General features: G+C 35.2%; 1 protein-coding gene and 1 non-coding gene across 12 annotated transcripts in view; one reads left to right on the plus strand and one right to left on the minus strand.

Annotated features, from left to right (window-relative positions):
- NDUFS6 (NADH:ubiquinone oxidoreductase subunit S6) overlaps window positions 1–18924 on the minus strand; it is a 116678-nt gene extending 97754 nt beyond the window's left edge. For 8 of the 11 annotated variants that reach the window (XR_008917809.1, XR_008917808.1, XR_008917804.1 and 5 more), the window contains exons 1-4: window positions 18694–18924; window positions 16548–16601; window positions 5091–5213; window positions 2251–2359 (exon numbers count right to left, since the gene is read on the minus strand). Coding sequence is in view for 1 of the 11 variants with exons in the window: in XM_001369796.4 (XP_001369833.1) it covers window positions 2291–2359; window positions 5091–5213; window positions 16548–16601; window positions 18694–18840 (393 nt within the window). In the remaining 10 variants the exon portion in view is untranslated. The remainder of the gene's footprint in view (window positions 1–2250; window positions 2360–5090; window positions 5214–16547; window positions 16602–18693) is intronic. The other 3 variants (XR_008917806.1, XR_008917803.1, XR_008917807.1) reach the window with 1 other exon arrangement.
- The window catches only part of LOC103106051 (uncharacterized), a 58306-nt gene continuing 40061 nt past the window's right edge, over window positions 7109–25353 (plus strand). Inside the window, exon 1 of the transcript XR_008917813.1 lies at window positions 7109–7245. This is a non-coding gene — a transcript (uncharacterized LOC103106051). The remainder of the gene's footprint in view (window positions 7246–25353) is intronic.

The following is a 25353-nucleotide window of genomic DNA, read 5'->3' on the forward strand; positions in this document are numbered from 1 at the left end:
CAAGGAGTGGTGTATGATTGTGATGGAATACTTTTGTGCTAAAAAAAATGATGAGCAGGATGCTCTCAGAAAAATCTGCAAAGAACACCAATAACAAGGAAATAGGTTCTGGTCAAGGACACATGTAATATCAAAGGAAATTGCGCATTGGATGAGGGAAGGGTAGGGAGAGGGGAGGGAGGGAAATAGTGATTCTTATAACCAAGGAATAATGTTCTAAATTGACTAAATAAATTAATAAAAAAAAGAAAAAGAAAAACCTGCAAAGACTTATAAGAACTGATGTAAAATGAAATGTGCAGAACCAGAACATGATACAAAGCAACAGCAATACTGTATGATCTACTGTGAACGATTTGGATATTCTCAGTAATACAATGACTTAAGACTATTCTGAAGGACTTATGCTCTCCACCTCCATAGAAAGAACTAATGGGAGTCTAAATGCACATTGAAGTGTATTTTCTTTTTCAAAGATAATTTTTCTTTTTTGGGGGTTTTTGCCTTTGTTGTTATTTACAACCTGACTAATATGGAAATGTTTTACATGATGTATGCGTATAATCAATATATTAAATTGCTTGCCATGTTAGGGAAGAATTTGGAATTCAAAAATTTTAATAAGTTACTTTTACATATATATATTAGAAAAAAATTAAATATTTAATTAAAAAATAAACAAAAAAACCCCAACAATGGATGGTGGACCTATGTTAGAGTCATAATAGCTCATTTTAGGATCTGTCTGATACTTATTCACTACATGAGGGTACAGTCTCTCAGCATCCCTAGACTACTTGGAACATGTTACAGACATATTGAAAAAAAATCATAGACTTAGGTAGTACCATCGACTGCCTCCTCCAGTTCCACATCATCTAAAATGATGTTGTCATCAAATTTTGACCAATAAGGAGGCAGGTTAGTTAGGTGGCTCAGTGGGTTGAGCCAGGCCTAGAGAGTAAAATCCTCAGTTCAAATCTGGCCTCAGATAATGCCTGTGTGACCCTGGGCAAGTCACTTAACCTTATATTCCATACTGCTCTTCAGCCATGAAAGCCATACAAAGTATCGATTCTAAAATGGAAGGTAAGGATTTTTTAAAAATTGTGACTGATAATGGTGGGTAAAAGAAGTTTTGCATACAAATTTTATGTATATGCTTTTCAGAGTAATGTCTAAGTAAACTAACATAGCACTTGAAGGTTTACAAAATGCTTTTCTCACAACAATCCTGATATCAAGTGTTATAAACTGTGTAAGCATTAATATTTCCATTTTAGTACTCAATTTAAGCAACACATCTACTAAAATTAGACTAAGACAAAATTAGCATGGCATTTATACAGGAATGACAAAGATTTGTGAAGCATTCTTTATTTCTTTGCATCTTGGAACAAGTGATGGAATAATGGTACAAAAGAAGACATACATTTTTTCAGACATGGTCAATATGTTGATCTGTTTGCTTGGCTACAGCTATTTGTCACAAGGAAGGGCTTCCCCTTAGTAGGGATAGAAACTGAATAACTGTCATAATGATGCAAGAAAAAAAGATTATCAGCAAAACATTTTATATTTTAAGATATACAGAAAAGAGCAGAAGTTCAAAAGGGGACAAAGACAAGCAGAAGTTTTCTTACTATCATATTAAATTTAATACATACAATCAATTGATATTTTTATTAAGCGCCTACTATTATATGTGCCAGGCATAAACATATATAAACTATACATAATAGTTTAATTACAACTCTCTTTTCCATTCTTAATATTGAAATGTTCATATATGATATCATAAGAAAAAAACCATCCCATTTTACAGATAAACTCTGAGAGATTACGTGATTTATCTATGATTATAAAGCTAGTATCAGAACTGAAAGGCAAATTTAGTTTTCTGACTTAAGAGTTCAGTTCTTTTTCTAATCTATGTAAGGTTGTCTTTATAATCTCTAAACTATCACCAACAATTCAACATATAAACAGATTAAAGTAACTTTATTTTAATATTTGCTAACAGAAAGGTTTTGATTTTTCTTAAAAGAGACCAAGCCAATGTGTTAAAAGACTGACTGACTTGACCATACATTTATAAAAAACAATGCAATTCAAGGGCTGTATTTCATGGGGAAAAAGTCACTTTAAACTTATACTCAACAATTATGTTCTATTCATAGAATATTTTTTAAACAAGGCTTATGTTTTGTGATTCTTAAATACATTTTTTTAAAATACCAAAATTCTTACATGCAGAAACTTGTACAAGGTCCAAAGAATATAACTGGTTTCAGTGATGGTGATCTTGTTTAAACTGAAGTCCACAATACCCACAAGTCCCAGTTTTAGTCTCTTTGTCCTGTAAATAAGAAAAAGCAAACTTTCTAAATACAGGAACCAACATTTTGCTGCAACTTTATTTATGAAAAATCTAAAACATCATAAATTGGTTATCAAAGTTCATGAAACTTGAAATTAAACATTAACATCACAATGCTTTAAATATAATTGACTATTCGTTTACAAAAGCAACAATTAACATATTTCCACAATATACATGCATGCATGTATATATGCAGGTATTAGGTCCTGATCTGTGTTTCATCAATGTAGGACATTCCTGATGTGAAAACTCTACCTCCAATGCAAATCAACAACTTATGTATAATTTATAACCTTAGCAAGTTATATAGGGCACAAAAAAATAAACTGGCTAGCAAATAGGCCACTGCTGGTAGATAGAAGGGGAAGTCAGGTTGAAATGACTATATTTAGATTTAAGGAAAATCACTTTGCCAGGACAGGAGAGAATGGATTGGAAAAGGAAAGACTTGAGGCAGAGAAGCCAATTAGAAGACTCTTAAAACAATCCACAGAAAAGGTAATTAGGAACCCCTACATGTGGTAGCCAACTGAGTGATGAAAAGCAATTTAAATGTGCAATGTTGTAAAGGTAAAAACTACAAGATCTGCCAACAAAGTGGACATGTGGGTTAAGTGCAAGTAAGCAATTGAGAAATACACCTATTTTTCAAGTCTGTGTGGCTAGGAGGAATTGGAAGATGAGAAGAGGAAGTTTTTTGGGGGTAAGATAATGATTTACTTTTTTGATATGTAGCTACCACTCAAACATCCAAAAGGCAGTCAATGATGTAGAAATAAGAGTTCACAATACAGATCAGAGATAAATCTAAAGATCTGGGAATCATCTGCATAGAGATGATACATATGACTAGGTGACCAGTCTAAGTTTATAGACACTCTGAGATCTACCACAGATCCTAGGTTGAGAACTGCTAGTATCGTGGAAAATGAAAAGGTGGGCCCAAGACAGATCCTTAAGCAATTACCCACAGTGAATAGGCATAACCTTAATGAATATACAGGAGAATGAAAATATATATATGTGGAATGCATTTCATAGGATTTTCACAAGTTTTACTAATTCCTTTTGCCATGCAATAATTTTAATGGGTAAAATTTCAAGTCAACCTTATGAGTTAATCAGAGGCAGTATAAGAAAGTGAACTGTGAAATGCAAAAACTTTAAACTTAATGATATGCAATTTTAAAAATGTCAATCAACAAGCATTAAGTGGTTAGCATGTGCTAGACATTGTGCTAAGTCCTGAGAATGCTAAAAAAAAAAAAAAGAAACAATTTTGCTCTTAAGGAGATTACATAAGCACATACAAAATAAATATATAGAGAATACAAAATATATGCTTACTAGTAAGGAAAGAAAAGCATTAGTATCTGAGAAAGATTAAGGAACTACAACCTGCTTGAACTGTTATCTAGGAGAAAGTGAGGAACTGAGGAAAAATTGTTAATACTTGTATCTCTGCCCCCTGCCCCATCCATCCCACCAACACTCCAACAACTTCTTCTACATCCCTTGGACCTATAACTAACTTACCTTTCTCTGGGCAGTATCTTTAGGCCTTCCTCAATTGCCTCTCATACTACTGGATACTACTAATGCATAAAAAGGCACAATAACATTTCAAGATCTCACTTCTAAAATTTTAAACCTATACCCATACGTATATGGGGAAGTAGGGGGTAGAGAAGTGAGACAAGGGAGAAGAAGGGAACAAGGAAAAAGGGGCAAAATAGAAATCACCAACTAATAAACAGGTTATGTTGTTTGGCACTTGAATGCAATGCAATTTAAAAAAGAAAAATATTGCTGAAAATACACTACCTAATGTTATAGGTTTTTGTGGGCTAACTTGGGAACCCCACCCCCTCCACTTCCCTCCCCATACACCCCTAAATTACTTTTTGTAGTTATCAATAAACTGGAAACAAAGTAAATACTTATCAACTAGGGAATGGTTAAACAAACTAGTACATGAATGTAATGGCCTATGATTGTGCTGTAATTTTTAAAAAATTGATAGGTTTGAGAAATACAAAGAACATAGGAAGACATATAAACTGATGAAAAGTGAAATTAATAGGACCAGAATATCATATACACAGTAAGTGCTACAATGCAAATGGAAAGATTCATAAACAAAACAGCAGAACCTGAATGCTATGAAATGATAAAGTATGGCCCCTAAGAATTAGGTCATAATATTCAAAGCAATTCAAACTATTCTTAAAGAAATCTTCTAGAAATATCATCCACACAGAGGATTATTCATGAGTTTCAAAAGACATTTATTCACTCTGTCATTCAGTTCATCGTATGGTTGCTTTCTTTCCTCTGCCTAAATTCCCTGAAAAATCTTTCTCCTGCTATCTCCACATTTTTCTTGATATTCTTATGGAATCTAATAAATCTCCCAGTCTGTGATATTCTCTATAAGTAAAGTACTGAGGAGGAGATAATATAGTGGCATATATCTACAGAGGTGCCAAACTGAAATTGAGGGGTAGACTAGGTAGGTAGACAGAGAAAACTGTACATAGCCTGGTAAATGAGATAGAAAGTAAAAGATGAGTCTGTAATGGTAAATGGCTAGGAAAAAGACTTGTGGATTAGTAAGGAAGGTGAGTTATGAGCAAATCAACCAAAATATGCTTAATACCCATTTTAAAATGAAAACAAAATGAAAAGCTGAAGTAGGATACATTACCAAGTTTATATACACTTTTGGGTGACCCAGAGCGCCTCCTCCACCATCACATGATATCACTCGACTTTCCACTTTGCACACTGGTTGCTCTGCTATCAAATCAATTGCAAAGTTTTCATTTACCTGAAGTGAGGGGGGAAAAGGCATTTTTTTTTCAAACCATCAAAACAAGAATTTTGACTATAACAACTCAAGATTCCCTCAGGATGGGCACTTTCCCTACCAATACAGACTGACACCTTTCCAAGTGGTGGTTACCTTTCTGGTGATAAAGCTTTCTACACTTAAGTCTAGTGCTAAGATGACAAACAAAAGAGCTGTCATTAGATCAATGTTCAAAATAATTCCATTTTAGTAAAGCCTTCTGGAATCTGTGCTCCATTATTATGACTTTCAAAAGTACAATGTTATCCTCTCATCTATGATGACCAAGCAGAACAGAACTTCAATGGAATAACTATATAGTTATTCAGTAGATTTTAAGAAGTTAGTTTCAAATAATAAACATAATTTTTTATTATTTGTGGGGGGTTTTGTTGTTTTAAATTTACAAGGGAGAAATAGCACCAATTTTATAACTGGTGAGAAGAAATTATGGCAACTATCACAAGCTTCAGAAATCACAAACAAGATTAAGACAATAGAAACCAATTTCAGCATAATTTGATAGGATCTTAACAGTAAATGTGAATACTCAAATATTTTAGAGAGAAAAACTTGTATGCTCAAAAGCTTAATCAACAATGTAGCACTTTTCAAATCTTTATTGATTCAAAGAATAGCTTAACATCTTAACTTTTTTAATCTAAAATAAACAATGCAGTATAGTTGGGTCAACAAATTAACTTATTTAATCAAATATTCTGGTTAGAAATAGTGTTATTACAGCATACATCCTACCAAAATTTAAAAGTTCTATATTCTTTGAAAAGCTGGTAATTATTTTGTCTTATAATGATCTTTGGACAAAAGAAAAAAATATGTGCCTCGATCACTTAAAATTATATAGGTCATTAATTTAATCATTTTAAAATTTACAGGCCTCATGGTCATCACTATAAATATTAAATATCACATTTATTGCAGAATTCCAGAAATATGGGTTTACAGTTAATGAATAAAACATTAGATAGCTGAGTATACCAAAATTGCCCAAAAATAAGAATGACAGTTTTTAAGAGGAAAGAAATATTTTGAGTCAATTTTTACCTTCCCTCAAACCCCTCCAAATTTATTAAAGAGCTTATAAAATATTAACCTAGAACAGAAAAGTCAGGTGGTATCAACAAAAATCTACTTTTCTACATCATTTCACAAGTTAAAAAATCTCTGGCTTCTGGAACAGACACTGAAATGAATTAAATTAAGCCTTCTTATTTAATTACAGTAAAAAGGACAGACAACTGATAAAACACTGAATAAACGTAATGTTTATATTACAAATAAGCAAAAAGGTAAGCACAGTTGATTTAGTAGTGAACAGAAAAAGAGAAGGTACAGTCTGAGGGAGAGATGCAAAAGAACTTAACTTTCCTTTATTCCTTCATGGAAGATGGAATTTCAGGAGTCTGGCAAATTGTCAGAAAAGAAGGCATACTGGCAGAATGAAGCTTAAGAAAAGGCTTGCAGGCAGAAGTAATATAATGACAGTATTAAGCAAATCTTTTGAGAGGGAATGAAAAGGGAATCTGGAAGAGGAGGACAAAGGTTAAGTGAATATTATCTAAGGTAGATTAAGAGTTTAGTATTGTTATTAATAACAACTTCTTTATATAGAATTTTTAATATTTGTAAAAGACTCCAAAATATAAAATGCAAAGCTTGCTCAGTTATCCTTAAAGCAAACAGCATATAGAAGATGATGATCATAATAATAAAAGCAGCTGGCTTTTACATAATGCTTTAAGATTTGCAAAATTCTTCATATACAAGCACATTTTCATTTGATCCTCAGGATGGGGTGGGGGGAGAGAAGACACAGGATGGACCAATGCCATTATTACCTCATTTTACAAGAGATTAAGCAACTGGTCCATGGCCACTCATGAAGTAAATGTCTAAGGCAAGATTCAACCTCAAATATTCCTGACTCCAAGATGTGCAGCGTTCTGGTCACTGTTATTCTGCCTCTAAATCTAAAATGTGCCTTAAGAAGGTAAGTACTGTAATTTACTCAAACAAAAAGAGCAGAGAGACAGCTCAATTCAGTTTTGAGGAGGACTGCAGTTAGATGATGATATAAAAGAGAAAAGTAGGAAGCAGAGACTTCATTTTCCAATAAGAGACAGTGTAGATGAAGTCTATGGATATGAAAGAAGGTGTGGATGTAGGATATGTTACCGAGGATCACATAGCAGGATAAGACAAAAAAAGATGGATGGAGCAAAAGGACAGTGACACTTTCAAAATGACTAAGATTTCTAGACTCAGAAAGATGGTGATAAGGCAGAGTCATCTACTTTATGGCAAATGCAGGAGAGGGTAGAAAATGAGAAGATTTGCCTTGGACATATTTGAGTTGGTGATAAGATATCCCACTTGAGATGTCTTGTGACAAGTGCGATTAGACTACAAAATAGAGACATAGGCTTGTGTGTTTTCCACGTACTGATTGATAATAGCTGAACCTTCATGGAAGACAACAACTAGGAAGAAGCAGCAGTCATCTACTGATACAGATCTCAGTAAGGGCCAGAAAGTATGCTAAGACAAAAGAGAAAGTTTATTGAACACACACAACAAATACTACATAAAGTGAAATGGAAGAGGAGAAAATGGCATAAAATAGATATACTGAGTACAGGAATATTAACAGGGATGGGAAGGATAGCAAGTGCTATGGTAATATAGCAGGGTAAACATTTAGAACCAGTGAAATCTTGAATTCAACATGAAATAAATTCTTATTTTAAAACATTTTGAGAACTTTTGCAAAGTCAACAGATAAAGACTGAAAAAGAAAATGATTAAACTTTATGCATAAAATATATTTCAATAATGCCCTAAAACTTATGTGATGCCAGAATATTTAAATAAAAAATTACCTAGTGTAAATGTTTTTCTCAAATATAATTTAAATTATCTATTACATTTTGGAAGGCAGGTGCATATGAAAAATGCGCTGTTTCAGGAACTAAACTTATCTAGTTAAAAAAATGGTATTCTCACTAGTTAACAGGAAACACAATTCCATGATAACCAATAGAATAATACATGTAATTTCTTAGACATTGCCCTTTGAGCTAGCTCCATTTCTTCTCGGTTTTCCAGTCCTCTTAATATTTTCTCCACTTTCAACTCTACTTTGCACTTTTTAACAAAGTGTATTCACCCCCATTTTCCCTCCAACTTAGTATTTTACTCATCAGCTGAAAAATGCCAATCTCTTCTATTCAGCACCATTAATGGCAGAACTGGAATTAGAATTTAGGCCAAATAGCTATTTCATCTGTCTTTATAAGAATGTTAAAAGGTTAGAACATAAAACATATGCGTAGAAAGGCAAAAATTCCCTTTATATTCACCTTCTTTAGTAAATAAAGTTGAGAAATTATGAAAAAATATCAAATTTGTCCACAGATTAGTAAAACTGTTCTTCCTTGACTATAGCACAATGCTCCAATAATTCTTTAGAGCAAAATATAAATATATAATACTATTTAACGTTTATTCAACTTTGCTAGTTATTTGTTAAGGCAATCTATTGTTTCTGAAGATGTATTAAATGGGGGGGGGGGTTGCAAACTGTGTTAAATCGTACTTTAATGTTAGTTATCACAGTCTTCCTAAATTCATGTTTAACCAGAGATGGTTTCATCAGAAATACAGATATATATATACATACATATTTATCCATATTTGGAATAAAACTGTCCCATATATTGACAAGTACAAGTTTGGAGAGAAGAATGATAAAGAAAGCACTCTGTAATTTATAATTTACTATCACCATAGTTTTATTAGCTTTCCTCTTAAAGTTCAATTTCAAGGTGAAAGAATTTATGATAAAATGCAGTTACAATAAAACAAAAATATCAAGTTGTGTAGCATTATACTAATGCTGTATTACATGCTCTTTTAAACAGAATATATTTGTTGACAGTCTTGTCTTTCCCCTTACAGTGACATCCTTATAGTGTGGTATGAAATGAGTGATGTACTGCTCACCTCTGCTACTGATGGACAAAGCAACTAACCATACAAATGAAGTCTTATAGTTTAAATAATACAATGCCTAAATAAGTGACAAAAATGTCACACAGGCCACACTAACAAACAGATAGGCACCAATCATGGCAGTTAAAAGAGACCTAGCCATCTCCTTGAGGGAAGGGCATTTGATGACTTGACATTTCTGACTGACAAAGGGCATACACTACTGTCATTTAATGCAGTACATCTGAAGGGAAATCATGACCCTCCAATTATTAATGTCTGGTTCCTGAAATTCAGTTCAACCAAAAGAATGTAAAGAACGAAGCAACAAAAACACATCCATCTATGATACAAAAAAATGTTATTAGATGCTAATGGCATGTCAAAATACTGTTTTTAAAACCCTCAATTTTACTTACAATCACTAAGAAAATTTTAGCAGAAAAAATCATTTTATGAACATTATTAATTAACTGAATGTTTATACATATATATGCCTTGAATATTTCTGATTAGCTGGTAGCAATGGCTAAGGCTTCTCTAAGTTTATAACAAATCATATACCCTACACTGTCCCACTACTGCTTTGAGCAAGAAAAATACTTGTGTCACTAACAAGGAAAATCTTTAAAGACAGGCTTTTGCCTTTTTTTTAATTATAAGCTATACATATTAAATATTTAGTTCCAAAGTAAATTTCATTGTTAAAAGGCAGGACTTTGACTCAAATGGCATACTTTAGGGATAGCAATTGCTGAGGAAAACTTGTTATGTCAGATTCAAACCCTACCAAATTGGGGGGAGGGGAGGGGCAGAAGTTAAGGAGGCACCTAAGGGGCAAAATCATGATTTAGAGTCTTTGGATCAATGCTAAAAATGATGTTAAAAGTAAAATAGATTAAATATAGAACTCTAAAATATTGTTTCATAAAAAGTATTTTTAAAACTCATACTTCTCATTAAATTCTTAAGTTTAAAATGAACAATGAGGTAAATTACATTTTTAAAATTAAGTAAGTTTAAAGTTTGCATATTAAGTGAATGAGTTTAAAATACATACTTTTATATTTATGCTTTTCTGAACAATAATTTTATAATTAAAAACAGTTCTTTACATAAAACTCAAACATTTTAAAATGTAATTCAAAAGAATGGTGAACTAAGGCATTTGTATTGACTTGTCCAAACTGGTTTTGAGGTACATAGAGGAGTTCACTGATTAATCTGACTGGCGCCTAGCAAGAGAAAGTATTAAAAAGAAAGAAAGAAAGAAAAGAAAGAAACAAGCATTAAGTCCTGGAGCTACCATGAAGGATAAAATTAAAGGACAACTCACATAGCTTATTGACTAAACCACTAGTTTCATGAACCTTGGGGTTTATGAATTCATATTTTCAAATATTTTCCTTTGGATCCTTGAGGGTAAATAAATCTTTCTCCTTCCATCCCCATTATTTTTGCTAGATCAGCCTTTGGAAGCAGACAAGAGAAAAAAATTCTAGTTATTCATAGATTTTTAAAATGAAGATATCTGTGCATTCTTACTTTAACCAGACAAATCAAAGCTTTCATGTTAAGAGGATCACTTAAGGGGAGATGAGGGAACATAGGACTCAAAGAAATGAAAATTACAAAGCTTTAAAAATAAAATAAATTCTACACACTGTAGTTTCTCATATATCCTAACTAAAAGATATCCCTTCAGAATAATGATAATGGCAATGATAACAATATTTATATAGTGCTTACAATGTGCCAGGCACTGTGCTAAGCACTTTATAGGTATTATTTCATTAGATTCTCACAATAACCCTGGAAGCTAAGTGTCATTATTAGTCTTATTTTACATAAGGAAACAGGAACAAATAGAAGTTAAGTGACTTGACCAGAGTCACACAGCTAGTCTGAGATCATATTTGAATTCAGGTCTTCCTGACTCTAGGCCCAGCACGCTTTCCAATGTACCACCTGCTGCCCTGCTGCCTAATTTAAGTGATCATTTGACTTTAATACTGCAAAAAGACTGCCTTGGTTTCAAACACATATAAGTGTGCCAAATAAAATTCCAACAGGCAAAATTCCAAGTATGATGAATTAATTTATTATTACTAAGGCTAGCAATAACCAATAAATGGAGGTAATTGATCTCTCAGTGATCAAAGACATCAAGTAAGATGTCCAGCCCCCTTTAAATCCTGGTGTCTTCCTTCTGAGAGTACATACATCATTGAGACCTCTCCTGACAAAGGCAAAGCAATCTATATTGGTGGGTATTTTAATGAGGAGGTGGGCTAACAGATCTCAACTCCTCCCTATCACTTCATAGTAGGGGCGTCATGAGGGGAGTGATTACTTCAATCAAAATCTCCCAGGCTTAATTTTCCCTTTGAAGACCAACATTGATGAGGAGGAAAGAAAGGACAAAGGGATATGTCCCTGGAGATGAACCCAGCTAAGGGTAGTTCTGTTTATGGGATACACAAAAGAAAGAATTCATGCCTAGGCAAATACCTCAGGAACTGGGAAAAATAATATTCCTCAGCCACTTATGGCTGAGGGAGGTCTTTCTTAAAAGTAGACTAAAATATGGAGTTTTTGACAGAAAATTTTGTTACAAATCAATATTTATTATCAAATAATATATCAAAGTATTATTTTTCACCATAAATTAATTTTAATATTCTATAAATACAAGTCTATTTTATTATTAAAATAAATGGGAATGTGGGGACAGGACAGTGAGGGGAATATAATTTAGCTGAAGAGCACTCAATTATCTATTATTGAGAATAGATGACTATTTTAAGTAAACAAGGAGCTAAGAGAGTAAAATGGGTGAAGATACAAAATAGGCAAGCAGCACATGACTAAGCCAAGTTCTACTACTTTCTTAGTGAGAGTATTTGGTGGTACCTGAAATTGGGAAAACATAGTGGTAGTGGTAGCCGTGGCAGTGGTGGTGGTAGAAGAATTATAATTTGGAGAAATGCTTTCCTCATATTACTGTGCGATCTTACAAATATCAACCAGTTGTCCCATTTTACAGACAAGGAAACAAGCTCAGAGGCAAAGTGTCTTTATCTATATTGGTATATATATAGCAAGCAACAGAGGCTAAGGTGATTTCTGGGTTTTTTTCAGTCTTCCTCATTGTCACAATAGTTTCATATAAAATTAAAACACATCCATACAATAAATGAACATAGTCAACTAACAAGTAAGAATAACTGTAAGAAAGAAGAACAAAGTCATTAACAATAATTAATATCAATGTCACATATTATGCAGAATGCTTAGGAAAAAATCAGTTACCAGAATGATGTGGAATTCATTGACTACACAAATATCTATTGTCTACTCTGTGACCAGTACTGTGTTAAATACTATGAGAAATACAAAGTACAAGATAAAGTGCCTATCTTCCAAGACCTTAAAACCTCACTGGAAAAATAAAACATCCATACAGATTAAACAAGCAGTGCATAATTATCAAATGAATGGTTAGGCAAATACTATCAAAATTGAGAAAGTAGAGATTACTATAGAAGGATATAATAACTGACATTTAAATAATGCTTTCTAGATAATGCTTTCAAAGATTTTTATATATATTATCTAATCTGATCCTGACAACCCTGTGAGGCAGATATAAAAGGGCATCCTACTCCTCCCTAATACAAATAAGGAAACCAAAGATCAGAGAGATTCATAAATTGTTTGTTCATGGTTCCACAGCTACTAAGTATTAGAGGTAAGATTCAAACTAAGGTCCCTCAATTTCAAAAACAATGGTCTTTCTCCTAACCCATACTGCATCTGTATAGTTAGGATACAGATGAAAAAAGCTTCTCCAACTAGGTGAAACTTAAGATGAATTTTAAAACATAGAGTATTTAGATAAAGAGGAAAAAAAAGAAAAGGGATTCGAGGCAGGAAATGATAGGATAAAAAGGGTTTAGAGACAAGAATAAACATGAAATGGATAGAATACTAAACCTTTATTTTTCCCTGGTATAATAAGGAAATCACATGTTAGGAAATTCCCTCTACCAATTCAGGATGGCATCTTTTCCAACAGAGAACACTTAAAGCACTAAGAGGTCAGGTAATTTGCCCATCGTCACAAAACCAATGTGTCAGAAGAAAGATTTCAACTCAAGTCTTCCTGCCTTTGAGGTCAGCTCTCAAGGTCACTTCACTACCTTTAAGAATGAAAAATAAATAACATTGAAAAATGAGCAAAAAGGGAAGACTATAATTGAAGATTCCTATAGGGAAATAGCCATATTTGTCCAAAGATCATTCATTCCTTGAAAATGTAGATAAAACCACATTACAGAAGGTAGCTAGTCTGGGATGTTAAAAATGAACAATTTATTGAATTATGTTACAATGTTGCCAATAAGGTAGGATTTAGTCATAATCTACGAATAATTTTTTTTAAGTGCAAGATAGTATGATCTTATCAATATATAAGGAGTGAGTCCCCAGGAAGAAAATGTCCTATTATGGAGACAGCAACTATTCTGAAACTTGATCTTTCACTTGTATGGAACCTTTAAAAAGTTAAATGACTTCCCCAGGATCACAGAGCCAGTTCAGCCAAGGCAGAACTTGAACCCAGGTTTCTTGGCTCTCAGGTCAGATGTCTATACACTAAATCATGCTGTCATTCACAAAATGACTTAAGATTGGACAATGACAGGTGAAACATATATGGCTGGAATATAGAAAAACCACAAGATCAACAAATGAACCTCAGAGACTTCTACTGTTAGGGAATAAGATGAAAAAAAAAGTCAATAGAGAGGATAAGCTATGATGAGAAATAAAGATCTGGGATTGGAAGATGACAGAAGATGCCAGAAAGTTATTTTTATGTGGTCTCCTTTAAGTTTCACAGCTGAGAAGAGGCAACAGACTAAAGATCCCAAGTAGAAAGGAGCTACTCTTAGAAATGGAGGAATACTTCCTCAGAGACATATACAAAGTCTCCTATTTTGCATTTTAAATCTTTCACAATCTAATTCCAAAATACCCTTCCACACTTAGTAAACATTACTTGCTTTCACATATTGTCTAGTCTACCTACAAAGGTCTTGTGGATGGCTACATCTGTGACTCCATCTTCCATTTCAATGCCTGTGCACAGGTTGTTCACACTTAGAATGCATTTCCTCCTCACTTCTACTTCTTAGAATCCCTAGCTTCTTTCAAAACCCACCTTAGTGTCATCTTTTGCAAGAGGTCTTTCCTGACTCCATGCCCAGCACTCTAACCAATTTACCACCCAGGTGCCTAATTAACTGATCACTTTGTATATTATGAATATTGTCATGTGGATTCAAACAAATATATGTTTACCCCCAATGTTCTAAAAATACAAGCCATTTTGATGTCTGGGATTAAATGAATGAGGGGATAGGGGAATCACCTACCTAAACAGTACTGAATTTTCTGTTATAAGTGATAGGTGACTATCATAGGTGACATAGGATAGTAAAAGAGGTGAAATATTTCCAGCAGTTAGGACATTTCCCCACAAAATGAACTTGTATTTATTTTGTATATACTTATATGGATATTGCCTTTTCTGACAGAATATAAGCTTCTTGAGCATAGGGCCTGCTTCATTTTTTTCTTTCTATCCCCAGCACTTGACAAATGAATGGTATATATTAGTGCCAAATAAATGCCTGCCATAATACCTTTTAGGCACCAGGCAGCTAGGTGAACAGTCCTGGGCCTAGAATCTCCAAGACTTGATTTCAATACAGCCTTAGACACTTTTTAGCTGTGGATCCCAGGTAAGTCACTTACCTGCCTCATACAGTATCCCCATCTGTAAAATGTGAATAATAACAGCACCTACCTCCCAGGGTTGTTATTAGTATCAAAATGAAATATTTGTAAAGCCCCTGGCACATAGTAGGTGCCATATAAATGCTCATTCTCTCTCCCTGATTTGACCAAGAAAAAAGCCAAAAACTGTTAGGTAAAGTGAAGCTGTGAAAGGAGAGGTCATCCTAGATAACTTTATCAACAAGAAAGGTGCTGAAAAGAATAGAATTAAACACTTTTAATAGCCAGTTAGACTTGACACTGAATCAAGAAAAGATGAGTAAAAGAAACTGCTGAGTAGTAGCTAGGACCCAGATAAATCTATAAGATATGAATTTACATGAGTTCAAGTTTGTATAGTTCTGTAACTTTTCCCAACTCAGAAATCTAAAATCAGAGTAGATAAAGAAGACAAGGACGATCAAGATGGCAGAAACTGAAGTTGGCAAAGAATTCTGGGTGGCAGATTAGGTAAGGTTACAATCATGGAATCCAAGCAAGAAATCTAGTGAAAAGTAATCAGAAATAAGTTAATTGTTGAGTGAAATTTAATGAATAATTTTGTCATAGTCAGAACAAAAAGCTGGTTTAATAAGGCAGAACAAAAAGCTGGTTTAATTAAAGGTAGATAAAAAAAGAAAGCGTTTAACTGAACTAGAATGGACAAATGATAAAAAGGTCAGGCCTTTCTTTAAAGCAAGGAATTAAACATATGAGTGCCTGCTGTGTACTTAACACTATGTCTGATGCTAGAGATATAAAGACAAAAACAAAACAATTCCTGCCTTTAAGAATATACTGGGAGTAGAGAAGCTATCAGTTGAAAGGCAAGGTGGCTACATATATCAATGGCAGAAGAACATCAAGGTAAAGAATATTAATGTCATTTGAAATAAGAGAGTCAGATAAAGGGAGTTAAGAAAGACACAGATCCTAGTCCAACCTAAAACTCACTGACTGGTGACAAGTAATAGTATTAGTTACATAGAAAAGAATTTAACTCTAACTTGTCACATTAATTTGGACTAAATTACAGGAAAGAATGATTTATATATACTATTTTCAACATCTAAGGGTCCTTATATCCAAACAACAAACCAACACAACTTATTTAAATGAAGCAAAAAAAATAATCATATTCCATTAGATAACTAAAATAGCATATTTTAACAAAAAATAAGCAATATAATTTATGGACATGAAAAAGCATGATGTAAAGAAATTAGTCATTTCAGTTAATGCGTTATTTTCTTCAAGTGAACAATGTAGTCATTTAGACATTTCAAAAACAAAAAATTAGCTTCACAACTGTATCCCTCCAAAAAGGCTGAAGAAATATAATTTAAGAAATAAAATGATTCTAAGACTTTCTGTCTGTTAAATGTGCAATTTGCCATTTTATTTCTTGTCATATTAGAGTTTTATTAAAGCTTAACTCTCTTTTGAAAGCTATAAGCTTACCTCTTTCTGGCGACCAACAAAGCGAATCCTCCTGTAATCATCTTCATCATAAACCTTGGGGGAAAAAAAACACCATCTTTATTTTTACAACTTATCCTTTAGGACAATAATTTGTCTTATTTCAAGCATACTTGTCAAAATTGATACTAAAGTTCAATGTTACATCATGCTTTTCTGAATAACCAGATATTAATAGCACCACCAAATTTCGTAAGTTCTTCATGCCTTTCAAAAACACTTTCATGTATGTCACTTGGTAAAAATGATCCTTAATGTTTTCTTAATATAAGCTTAGGAACTCAGTTACTTAAAATAGTTAAAAGAATAAGTCTCTACTCTAATATAAATGAAGGGTAAAACTGTCCTTTAGAAAGCAAACCTCAATCATAAATAGTGAAATTTAAAGAAGCTTTTCTTCAACATCTGGACATTGCTAATTAACCAACCACATAAAGTAAAATGAAGAAATCTGTAATTATAGGCACATGGAATGAAAATACACACCATCTTTCAGTGAATACTATCAGTTTCTGTTATTTTTTTTTTTGCAATATATATTAAAGATGCATCCAGGTGGTGAAGTGGATACAGTGCTGGACCTGAAGTCAGGAAGAACTGAATTCACATGCAATCTCACTATGTAGCTGTGTGAGCCTGGGCAAGTCACCTAATCTGCCTGCCTAGGTTACCCTTTCTGTAAAATGGGGATAATACTTTCCTTTCCAGGGTTGTTGTGAGAATAAAATGAGATACTTGTAAAGTCCTTTGAAAATTTTAAAGAATTACATTAATGTTTGTAATAATAATAATTATTAGATAAGCAAGTACTATCATAGGGTAATGAATGCAGTCAAAATAATTCAAATACTCAATTTCAATTTCTCATGTTTTAAATGCCCAGATTTTACAGTTTTAAGCTTCAGGCCAAGTGACATATTCAAACCTCCACTATTCATAATATGAAATTTAAAAAATTTTCCAAAGTAAGACCAAATGGGTTTTTACATGCTGAAATATGTAAAGCTATTTCATCAAAATAACTGCACAAAGGATAATCAAAATGTTAGGGATGGAGGCAAGTTAAAGATTATATTAATTGCATATGTGGTACTTTTAAAGTAAACACTGATCTAAAGATGTCTATATTATTTGTTGCTAAATGACTCAATCTTAATAGTATTCAGCAACTAGGGCTCAAAAGCATTCAAAGGCTTAACAGGGACAAAGCACAGAATAATAATATTCCTTCCTCAAATAAACCAATCTTTTAACTGGGACCAAGACCGCATAATTTGTATTTCCTTTTTTTTTTTAAACCAAAAGGTGGCGTAAAAGGTAATAAAAGGTAGGTATAGCAATCAAACGAAAGGCCTTCAATGTGCCAGGCATAGTTGAAGATAAAACAAAAAGGAAAAACAAAAAAAACCAAAGAGGTCAAACCGAACGCCAAAAAGGGTATAAATGAGGAAAGTAGACACTTATAGGTCCAAAGAGGGCGGATATTTTTCTCCAGTACAGGATACGATTTTCCTAAAGAAGGGAGCAAAGGATAAGGTTGTGTGTCAGTGTATGGAGATGTCGGGGAGAGATTTATAAAAAAGGATCCTGAGTTAGAAGGGGCTTAAGAAGATTCAAGAATGTAGAGGGAGGTCACTGGAGGCCACCAGTCCGACACTAGTCCTGAGCTTCAAACATTTATCTGGTGGAGTGGAGGGAGGGGAAAAGACCCAGAAAGGTACGGGGAGGGGGGGGGGGGATAAAGGGAGGTAAGAGAACGAGGAGAGGAGGAGAAGAGGGAAGGGAGGGGGGAGAGAGGTGGCGAGGGAAAGAAGTGGGGAAAGGAAGAGAAGAGGGAGGGAAGAGAGAGGAAAGGAAAAAGGAGAAGGGAAAAGAGGGAGGGGAGGGGGGAAGAGAAAAGAGGACCAGGATGGAGGAAAGGAGGGGGAGGAGAGAGGGGCAGCAACCCAAGAAGAGATCCAAGGGAAGCTGGAAGCAGGGGAGTGAGGAAAGGCTGAGCATCTGTCTGTCTGTAGGTCCATCGGTCAGTCCCGAGATTCCACGAGAAAAAGGAGCGGGGACAAGGTGCATTAGCAGCAGAGATTAGGGAGGGACGAGAGACCCTTTTTCCTCCTCTTTCCCCCATTACCTGGCCCGTGTGGGTAATTTTCTCCCCCGTGGGCGATATCTGCACACCAAAACATCTGGCGGCCGCGGGGAAGCCCCGGCTGGGCCCGAGGCTGCGGCCCAGAAGGCGGCCGAAGGTCACAAACACCACCGCCGCAGACGCCGCCATTTTCCCCGGGATGACCCCGTAACCCCGACGCTTTAACAGTGCGAAAGAACGCTCGCTTCCGTGGTGTTCCACGCTTGCGCATAAACTCGGATAGTTTGTTTCTGGGAGTTATTTCTCGCGGGGCGAAGGAAGAAGAGAGGAAAACAAAATGAGGAAGAAGGAATGGCAGGGATAAAACTGTGGGAGAAGGAAGTGGACCGAGTGTGGAGGGAAGGTAGAAAGGGGGTGAAAATTGTTTGGCCCCAACGACTCGAGGATGCACACCTTCGTGTTTCCTAGAACTTCTTAATGAGCCAAAGAAAGAATTCGGAGATTTGGCCTTGGACATGCCATTCAGTTTATGGAACTCAGTTCCTTCATCTGTCAAACGAGGGTGTCGAACTAGATTCCTCTAAGATCCCCTGTAATTCAGCATCTTTGATCCTACTTTTCTTATTACATGGACATCATTCTTGTGGCCGTTAGTAAGAACCTCAGTTTCTAATATTTGTTGGATACAACTATTAGAAAAGAGCACAGGATTGAAGGTAGAAGGCTCAGCCAGCTGTGTGACCTCAGACAAATTAAAGATCCGAATAGTTCATCAAAAAAAAATAATAATGTAGGTTTCTTCTATCTGCATTGATTTTGCTGATACAGAAGTTGTTACATTTTATAAAGTGATTTTTGCTTCCGTGCAGATTGAATAAGAAAAGAACATTAAATGGGAAAAATATAATCATAAAATCTCTGAGTTTTTGCTTCAAAATCTGTAAAAATGAAAATTAAAATGTTTGTTATATGTACCTTACAGGCTTGTGATGATCTAATGCTGGGTGGTACAGTGGATACATTGCCAAACCTAAAGAAAGTCAAGAAGACCTAAGTGGCTTTAGACATTTACTACCTGTGATCTTGGGCAAGTCACTTAACCTATGTTTGCTTTGGTTTCCTTATCTGTAAAATGGAGATTAATGATACTCCTTACTACCCAGGGTTGTTGTAGGGATCAAAAAGAATAATAATCCTTCAGTACCTAACACATAGTAAGCATTATGTAAATGTTAGCTATTATTACTGTTGAGATAATGTGTATAAAAGGTTATCTAACCTTAAAAGTATTATGCAACTCATGTATTATCAATCAGTAACAACCTGCCCCTATTAGCAATAATATGTATTCATGTGTATACCTACATATGAAATTTTAAAAATCTTTACCTTCTCTATCTCATTTCCAACAGCCTGCTAAATTTTTCCACTTGAATGTCTTGCCTTCAACTCAAAGTAAACATTTCTAAAACCTAATTGATTATCTTCCACTTCACAAGATCAATACCCTTCTTAGACTTTTGGTGTTGGTGCCACTACTCTCTAGGCTCTAAATTCTAGATCACCTTTAACTACAACATCTTCTGTATTCAATCATTCAATAATAATCACTTGCATTTAGAAGATACTTTAAACTTAACAAGATCTTTCTCAGAATAACTCTGAGGAAGTCAGTTAAAAAAAAATTAAAATCCCAATTTGACAGATAAAGAAACTGAGACTTAGAGATGTAAGTTTCCTCCTCTGTAAAATGAAACATTTGTACTAGATAATCTATTTTCTTTCAAACACTAACATGATTCTGTGATCTCCCTGCCTCCAGTCTTTGTGTCTTTCAAACTCTTGCTTGACTAATTTCCTACAAAACATTATTTTGCTCAAAAATTTTCAGTAACCTCTGATTCCCTACGTTAAAAGTTATAATTCCTTATCTTGGCATTCAGAGACCACCACACCCTAACTTCTGTAGTAAAATAACCAGTATCATGTCATAAAATTAAGAAGTGATAAAGGAAGAATATTAAGTTGCCCTAGGGCAGTGATGGTGAACCTTTTAGAGACCAGGTGCCATGCGCCATGCTCCCCCACCCAGATACCCCATGCCATGTTCCTCTTCCTTATCCCACACAGGGGAAGAAAGAAGTGTTCCCATTGGGCTGCTGGACAGAGGGGCAGGTGAAGTGAAAAAATACCCTCTGCACAGGTGAAGGGGGGAGAGGAGTGGCCTGAGCACCCTGCACCCCTCCAACTCTGCCAACCATGAGCTGTCCACCTTACCCATTGTGTGCTCCCATTGGGCAGCTGGGCAGAGGGACAGATAATGTTAAAAAATGTCATAAGGCACAGTGGAGAGGGGGAAGGGAGCAGCTCCACCTGAGTCCTGCTGCCTTTCTAGTAACAAACTGGGGGTGGGGTGAAAGGCCATGTGTGTGCCCACAGAGAGGTCTCTGCATGCCATCTTTCGCATGTATGCCATAGGTTTGCCACATAGGGAAACTTTGTGTGGGTTTTATTTGTTGGGTGTTGTCTGTGACTAAAGTGTTGTCAGTCTTATGGAAAAAGTTATAAATACTGCTGGTGAACATTTCTTCCTGTTTTATATCCTGTTTGATATTTATAATAAAAAAGTCATCAAAGTTATTTCTGTTCCATATTTCAAGGACTTTTGTAAGATGTTTTTAAAAAAAAGCCATGGAAGCCGGTTTGTTAAAGAGCTTTTAATGTAACATCATGCTCTAGGAGACTGGAGCTGAGATGACTCAGGTGACACTGAAGAGATGAGTCCAGAACTAAATACCAGAGAGTAATATCCAATAGAGACCAAGATAATACTTAGCTAAGGTTGTTATATATCCACCAATCAGCAAAAGACCAATGGAGACCAGTACAGCAGGTATTCCAGTACAGATGGGAAGAGTACACTTAGCTGAGATTATATGCCTAGTAGTTACTATAAGAATCACAATGTCAATACATTTTTGCCCTCCTCCTTAATAGTATGTATTTGTTCCCTAACTTTATTATGTTTTCCTTCATTTTAGCTGAGGGCTGGAGAGGTAGATACAGTGTGTTCTCTTGCAACTTTTCTGATTATGCTAAAATAATTTTGTTATATGGTTCAGTCATCTCAGTTGTGAATAATTCTTAATTACTCCATTTGGTGTTTTCTTAGCAAAGATGCTGGTTTGGTTTACCTTTTCCTTCTCCAGATCATTTTGCAAATGAGGTACTGAGGCAATAGAATTAAATGACTTGCCCAGGATCACACAGCTAGTGTCTGAGGCCAAAATTAAATTCAGGAAGGTGTCTTCCTGATTTCAGATCTGGTACCCTATCCACTGCACCATCTCACTGCCTAAATAACTTTGTACTTTGAACTAATTTTGTCCTCAGACTGACTGGAGAAAACAAATAATAAAATTATCAGAGAGATTCCATGAACTCATTTTTAGTGGATATGTGCATAGGATAGTGTAGAGTTGAAAGTGAGAAGGTGGTGCTACTTGGTGTTACATGGCTTTTCAACAAACAGGCTTCCATGGCTTTGTTGCAGCTGGGTGGCTCAGTGGATGGATGTAAACCTCAAATTTCCTTAGACTTATAATTGTTGAAAATTTCACCATTGGGATATTTCATACTTGGAAAATTTCTTACTGATAGTCTATTGGAATGGGAACTCCATTGGCATGGGAGGTTCCTTCTCTTCCCTTCTTAAGATTACTTTAGGACAGAAACCCTTTGCTGAACAATGGAAAGGACTTTGACCTATGCTTAAGCATAGAACAGGAAGTTCTTTGAGTCATGATTGATTTTAGAATTGATACAATGGAGATACTCCACCCTATTCAGTCCTAATAGGATTGAGTAAGGGCTGCAGCCTAGATAAAAATTTAATTATTCCAATCTCTACCATACTCAAGTTAACAGGATTTAGAAAGGGCTGTAGCAAAGGAGTATAGATTTAATCATTTGAAAAATATGACCTTCAACAGACATGTGCAAAAGCCAGAAACCTCTGGGCGGTCCTGGGTTAAGTGAGAGCCTCCATTGACAGGGAAATTGATGAAGAGTGATTGGTAGATGTGAGGACTGAGGGGAGGCAACTTGGATGGTTTCCTTAAAGATAGGAGGGTCTGGAGACTGGAGGGGAGGAGGTTGATTTTTTGGTCGGTGTGGTTCCTGGGCTCTGAGGAAGCTGAAGGTGGGGGCCTCTGAGACTGTTTCTCCATTTTGGTCATGTGAGTAATAGGGACTGATCTTTTTTCTTTGCCCCAGCTATCTAAGGGCTTGGGCCTTTTGGCCCAGCCTAAACAGAAGGGGTATTTAAGCCCTATTCCCTTCTCTCCCCTTTCTCTCTCTATATATATCTCTAATTCCCTTCTTGCTCCTATTGTAATTAAACTCCAAAAAAGGCTGACGGCTGACTTTGAGTTTTTCATTTAGGAATTACATAGCTGATTCCTTGGCGACCTTAAATTAATATATATCAGTCTTTTAAAGTGATTCCCTTGTAACATTGAAGAAATTTTCCAAGTATGAAATATCCCAATGGTGAAATTTTCAACAATTATAAGTCTAAGGAAATTTGAAGTTTACATGGAGAACCAGGCCCAGAGATGGGAGGTCCTGGCTTTAAATCTGACCTCAGACACTTCCTACTGTGTAATCCTGGGCAAGTCACTTGACCCCCATTGCCTAGCCCTTACCACTCTTCTTCCTTGGAATTGTTATAGATGATATTGATCTTGCTATCTGTTATTGATGATAGATAGCTAATTATAGGCTTGAGCTGTTAGGGTCACTTGGTGGTAAACAATGTATAAAGCTGCTGGATACAGTATAATCCAAGACCTTTTTGTTTATTTTGTTAGGAGAGGCAGAGAGTTGATTCTAAGATGGAACGTAAGGGTTTAAAAATAAATAAATAAATAAAAACATCTTACAAAATTCCTTGAACTATAGAATAGAAATAACTTTAATGGCTTTCTGATTATAAATATCAAACAGGGCATAAAACAGGAAGAAAGGTTCACCAATGGTATTTACAACTTTTTACTTTCCTCCCTTATCAGTTCTGACCCTACAGTTTATCAGTTCAGTTTATATTATCCTCTAACCTCAAATTCTTTATCCATTTTTCTCATTCTTTGCAAACCCCTAAACCTAGGATTTGATCCTAGCTTCCTCAACTCCTATATTTCATGTTTTCTTATAGTACTGGAGGAAGTCACAAAATTCTGCAAACTGAGAAAAGAAAGTCCTTGATACCTAAGTCTTTGACATTATCAAATAGCTCAACATCAGAAACAGAATTTTATTAGTGGAAATGACATTAAAGAAGATGCTTTACTTTCTGCTTTGCTCCTGTACCCTAAGCACCAAAGGACTGTTCCATCTCATTTGTAACTAAACCTTTCTGTAGTGTGTTATATCCTCCACTAGAATGTGAGCTCTTTTGTGGGAGCAGCACAAAAAAATTAGGGGCTTCCATTCCAGCAAGGCTGAGGAATGCCCAATGCACCCCAGTTTGCAAAGTCTCTGGGAAATCACATCTTAGAAATTATCAAGCACATAATCTGCAACCCAGCATGAGAAAAGCAAACATTTCCCTCCTCTCAAATATCAGATGCTCTGCCAAGAAAATCACTGAAGCAGTTCTGCAAGAAGAACATACTGTATTGGGTCATACATTGATATGCTGACATATAATTTATTGTCCTATTGAAAACATTGCTTAGTGCCACTGAGGTAATCTAAATCCATTTTATCCATCTTGTAAATCATTACTAACCATTATCCCTCCAAAAAGGCTTCCCTATTCCCTTTTCCTACATCATTTACCCTATAAATTGTAGACCCCAACCCAATATACTTTGCCACTGCACTAAGAAGCTGTCTGCATAGTTTTTAGTAAGCACAGGCTCTCCTGTAAACCCAATACACATACTTCTCACCCCAACTTGATGACCCACGAAAGCTGTTTCCAGAGTCAGACTCTGTCACTCTTTGAGAGCAAGGAGAGTCAGTCTCTGCTTTTCTATTTGTTTCCCCCGCATTAATAAGTACTTTTTTCATTTATCAATTCATTTATTCATATCCACTAGACTCTACTCAATTCTCACCTTTATTGTCTTAGGAAATATTTGGCATTTGTGAAACCAGAGAAACTTATCATACTGGATTTTTGTGGCAATATTCTTTCTTGCTTCTCCTACCTGTTGAGCCACCCTCAGTTTATTTTGCTAAATAATAATCCACCCCTCCCCACATGTGTCCTGCTCCCAAAGCTTTATCTGAGACACTTTCTCTTTTCCCTCTACCACCATTCTCTCTAGGTTCATTAGATCACATGCATGGATTCTACATACCATCTCTGTGCAGATGACTCTCAGATTTATACACTGAACCCTTATTTTTCTTAAGCATTCCAATCCCACATCATTTATTATATATACAATTTCCATTGGAGGTCTTATAGGCATCTTAAATTCAATTTGTCCCAAACAAATCTTTCTCTTAAAACCTATCCCTCTTCCTAATTTCCCTATTTCTGTCACTAACTTTCTCTTCTATCACTAACTTTCTATGGTCCTCTCTCTGAAATTAAATGGACTACTAATTTACACTGACTTATTAATGGAAGGAGTTGTGAAAGAGGGCTCCAGAGATGCATTTTGTAATGAAGTCAATTAATCAATCAAT

The sequence above is a fragment of the Monodelphis domestica genome, chromosome 3 (assembly GCF_027887165.1).
Source record: "Monodelphis domestica isolate mMonDom1 chromosome 3, mMonDom1.pri, whole genome shotgun sequence".
NCBI classification, from domain to species: domain Eukaryota; kingdom Metazoa; phylum Chordata; class Mammalia; order Didelphimorphia; family Didelphidae; genus Monodelphis; species Monodelphis domestica.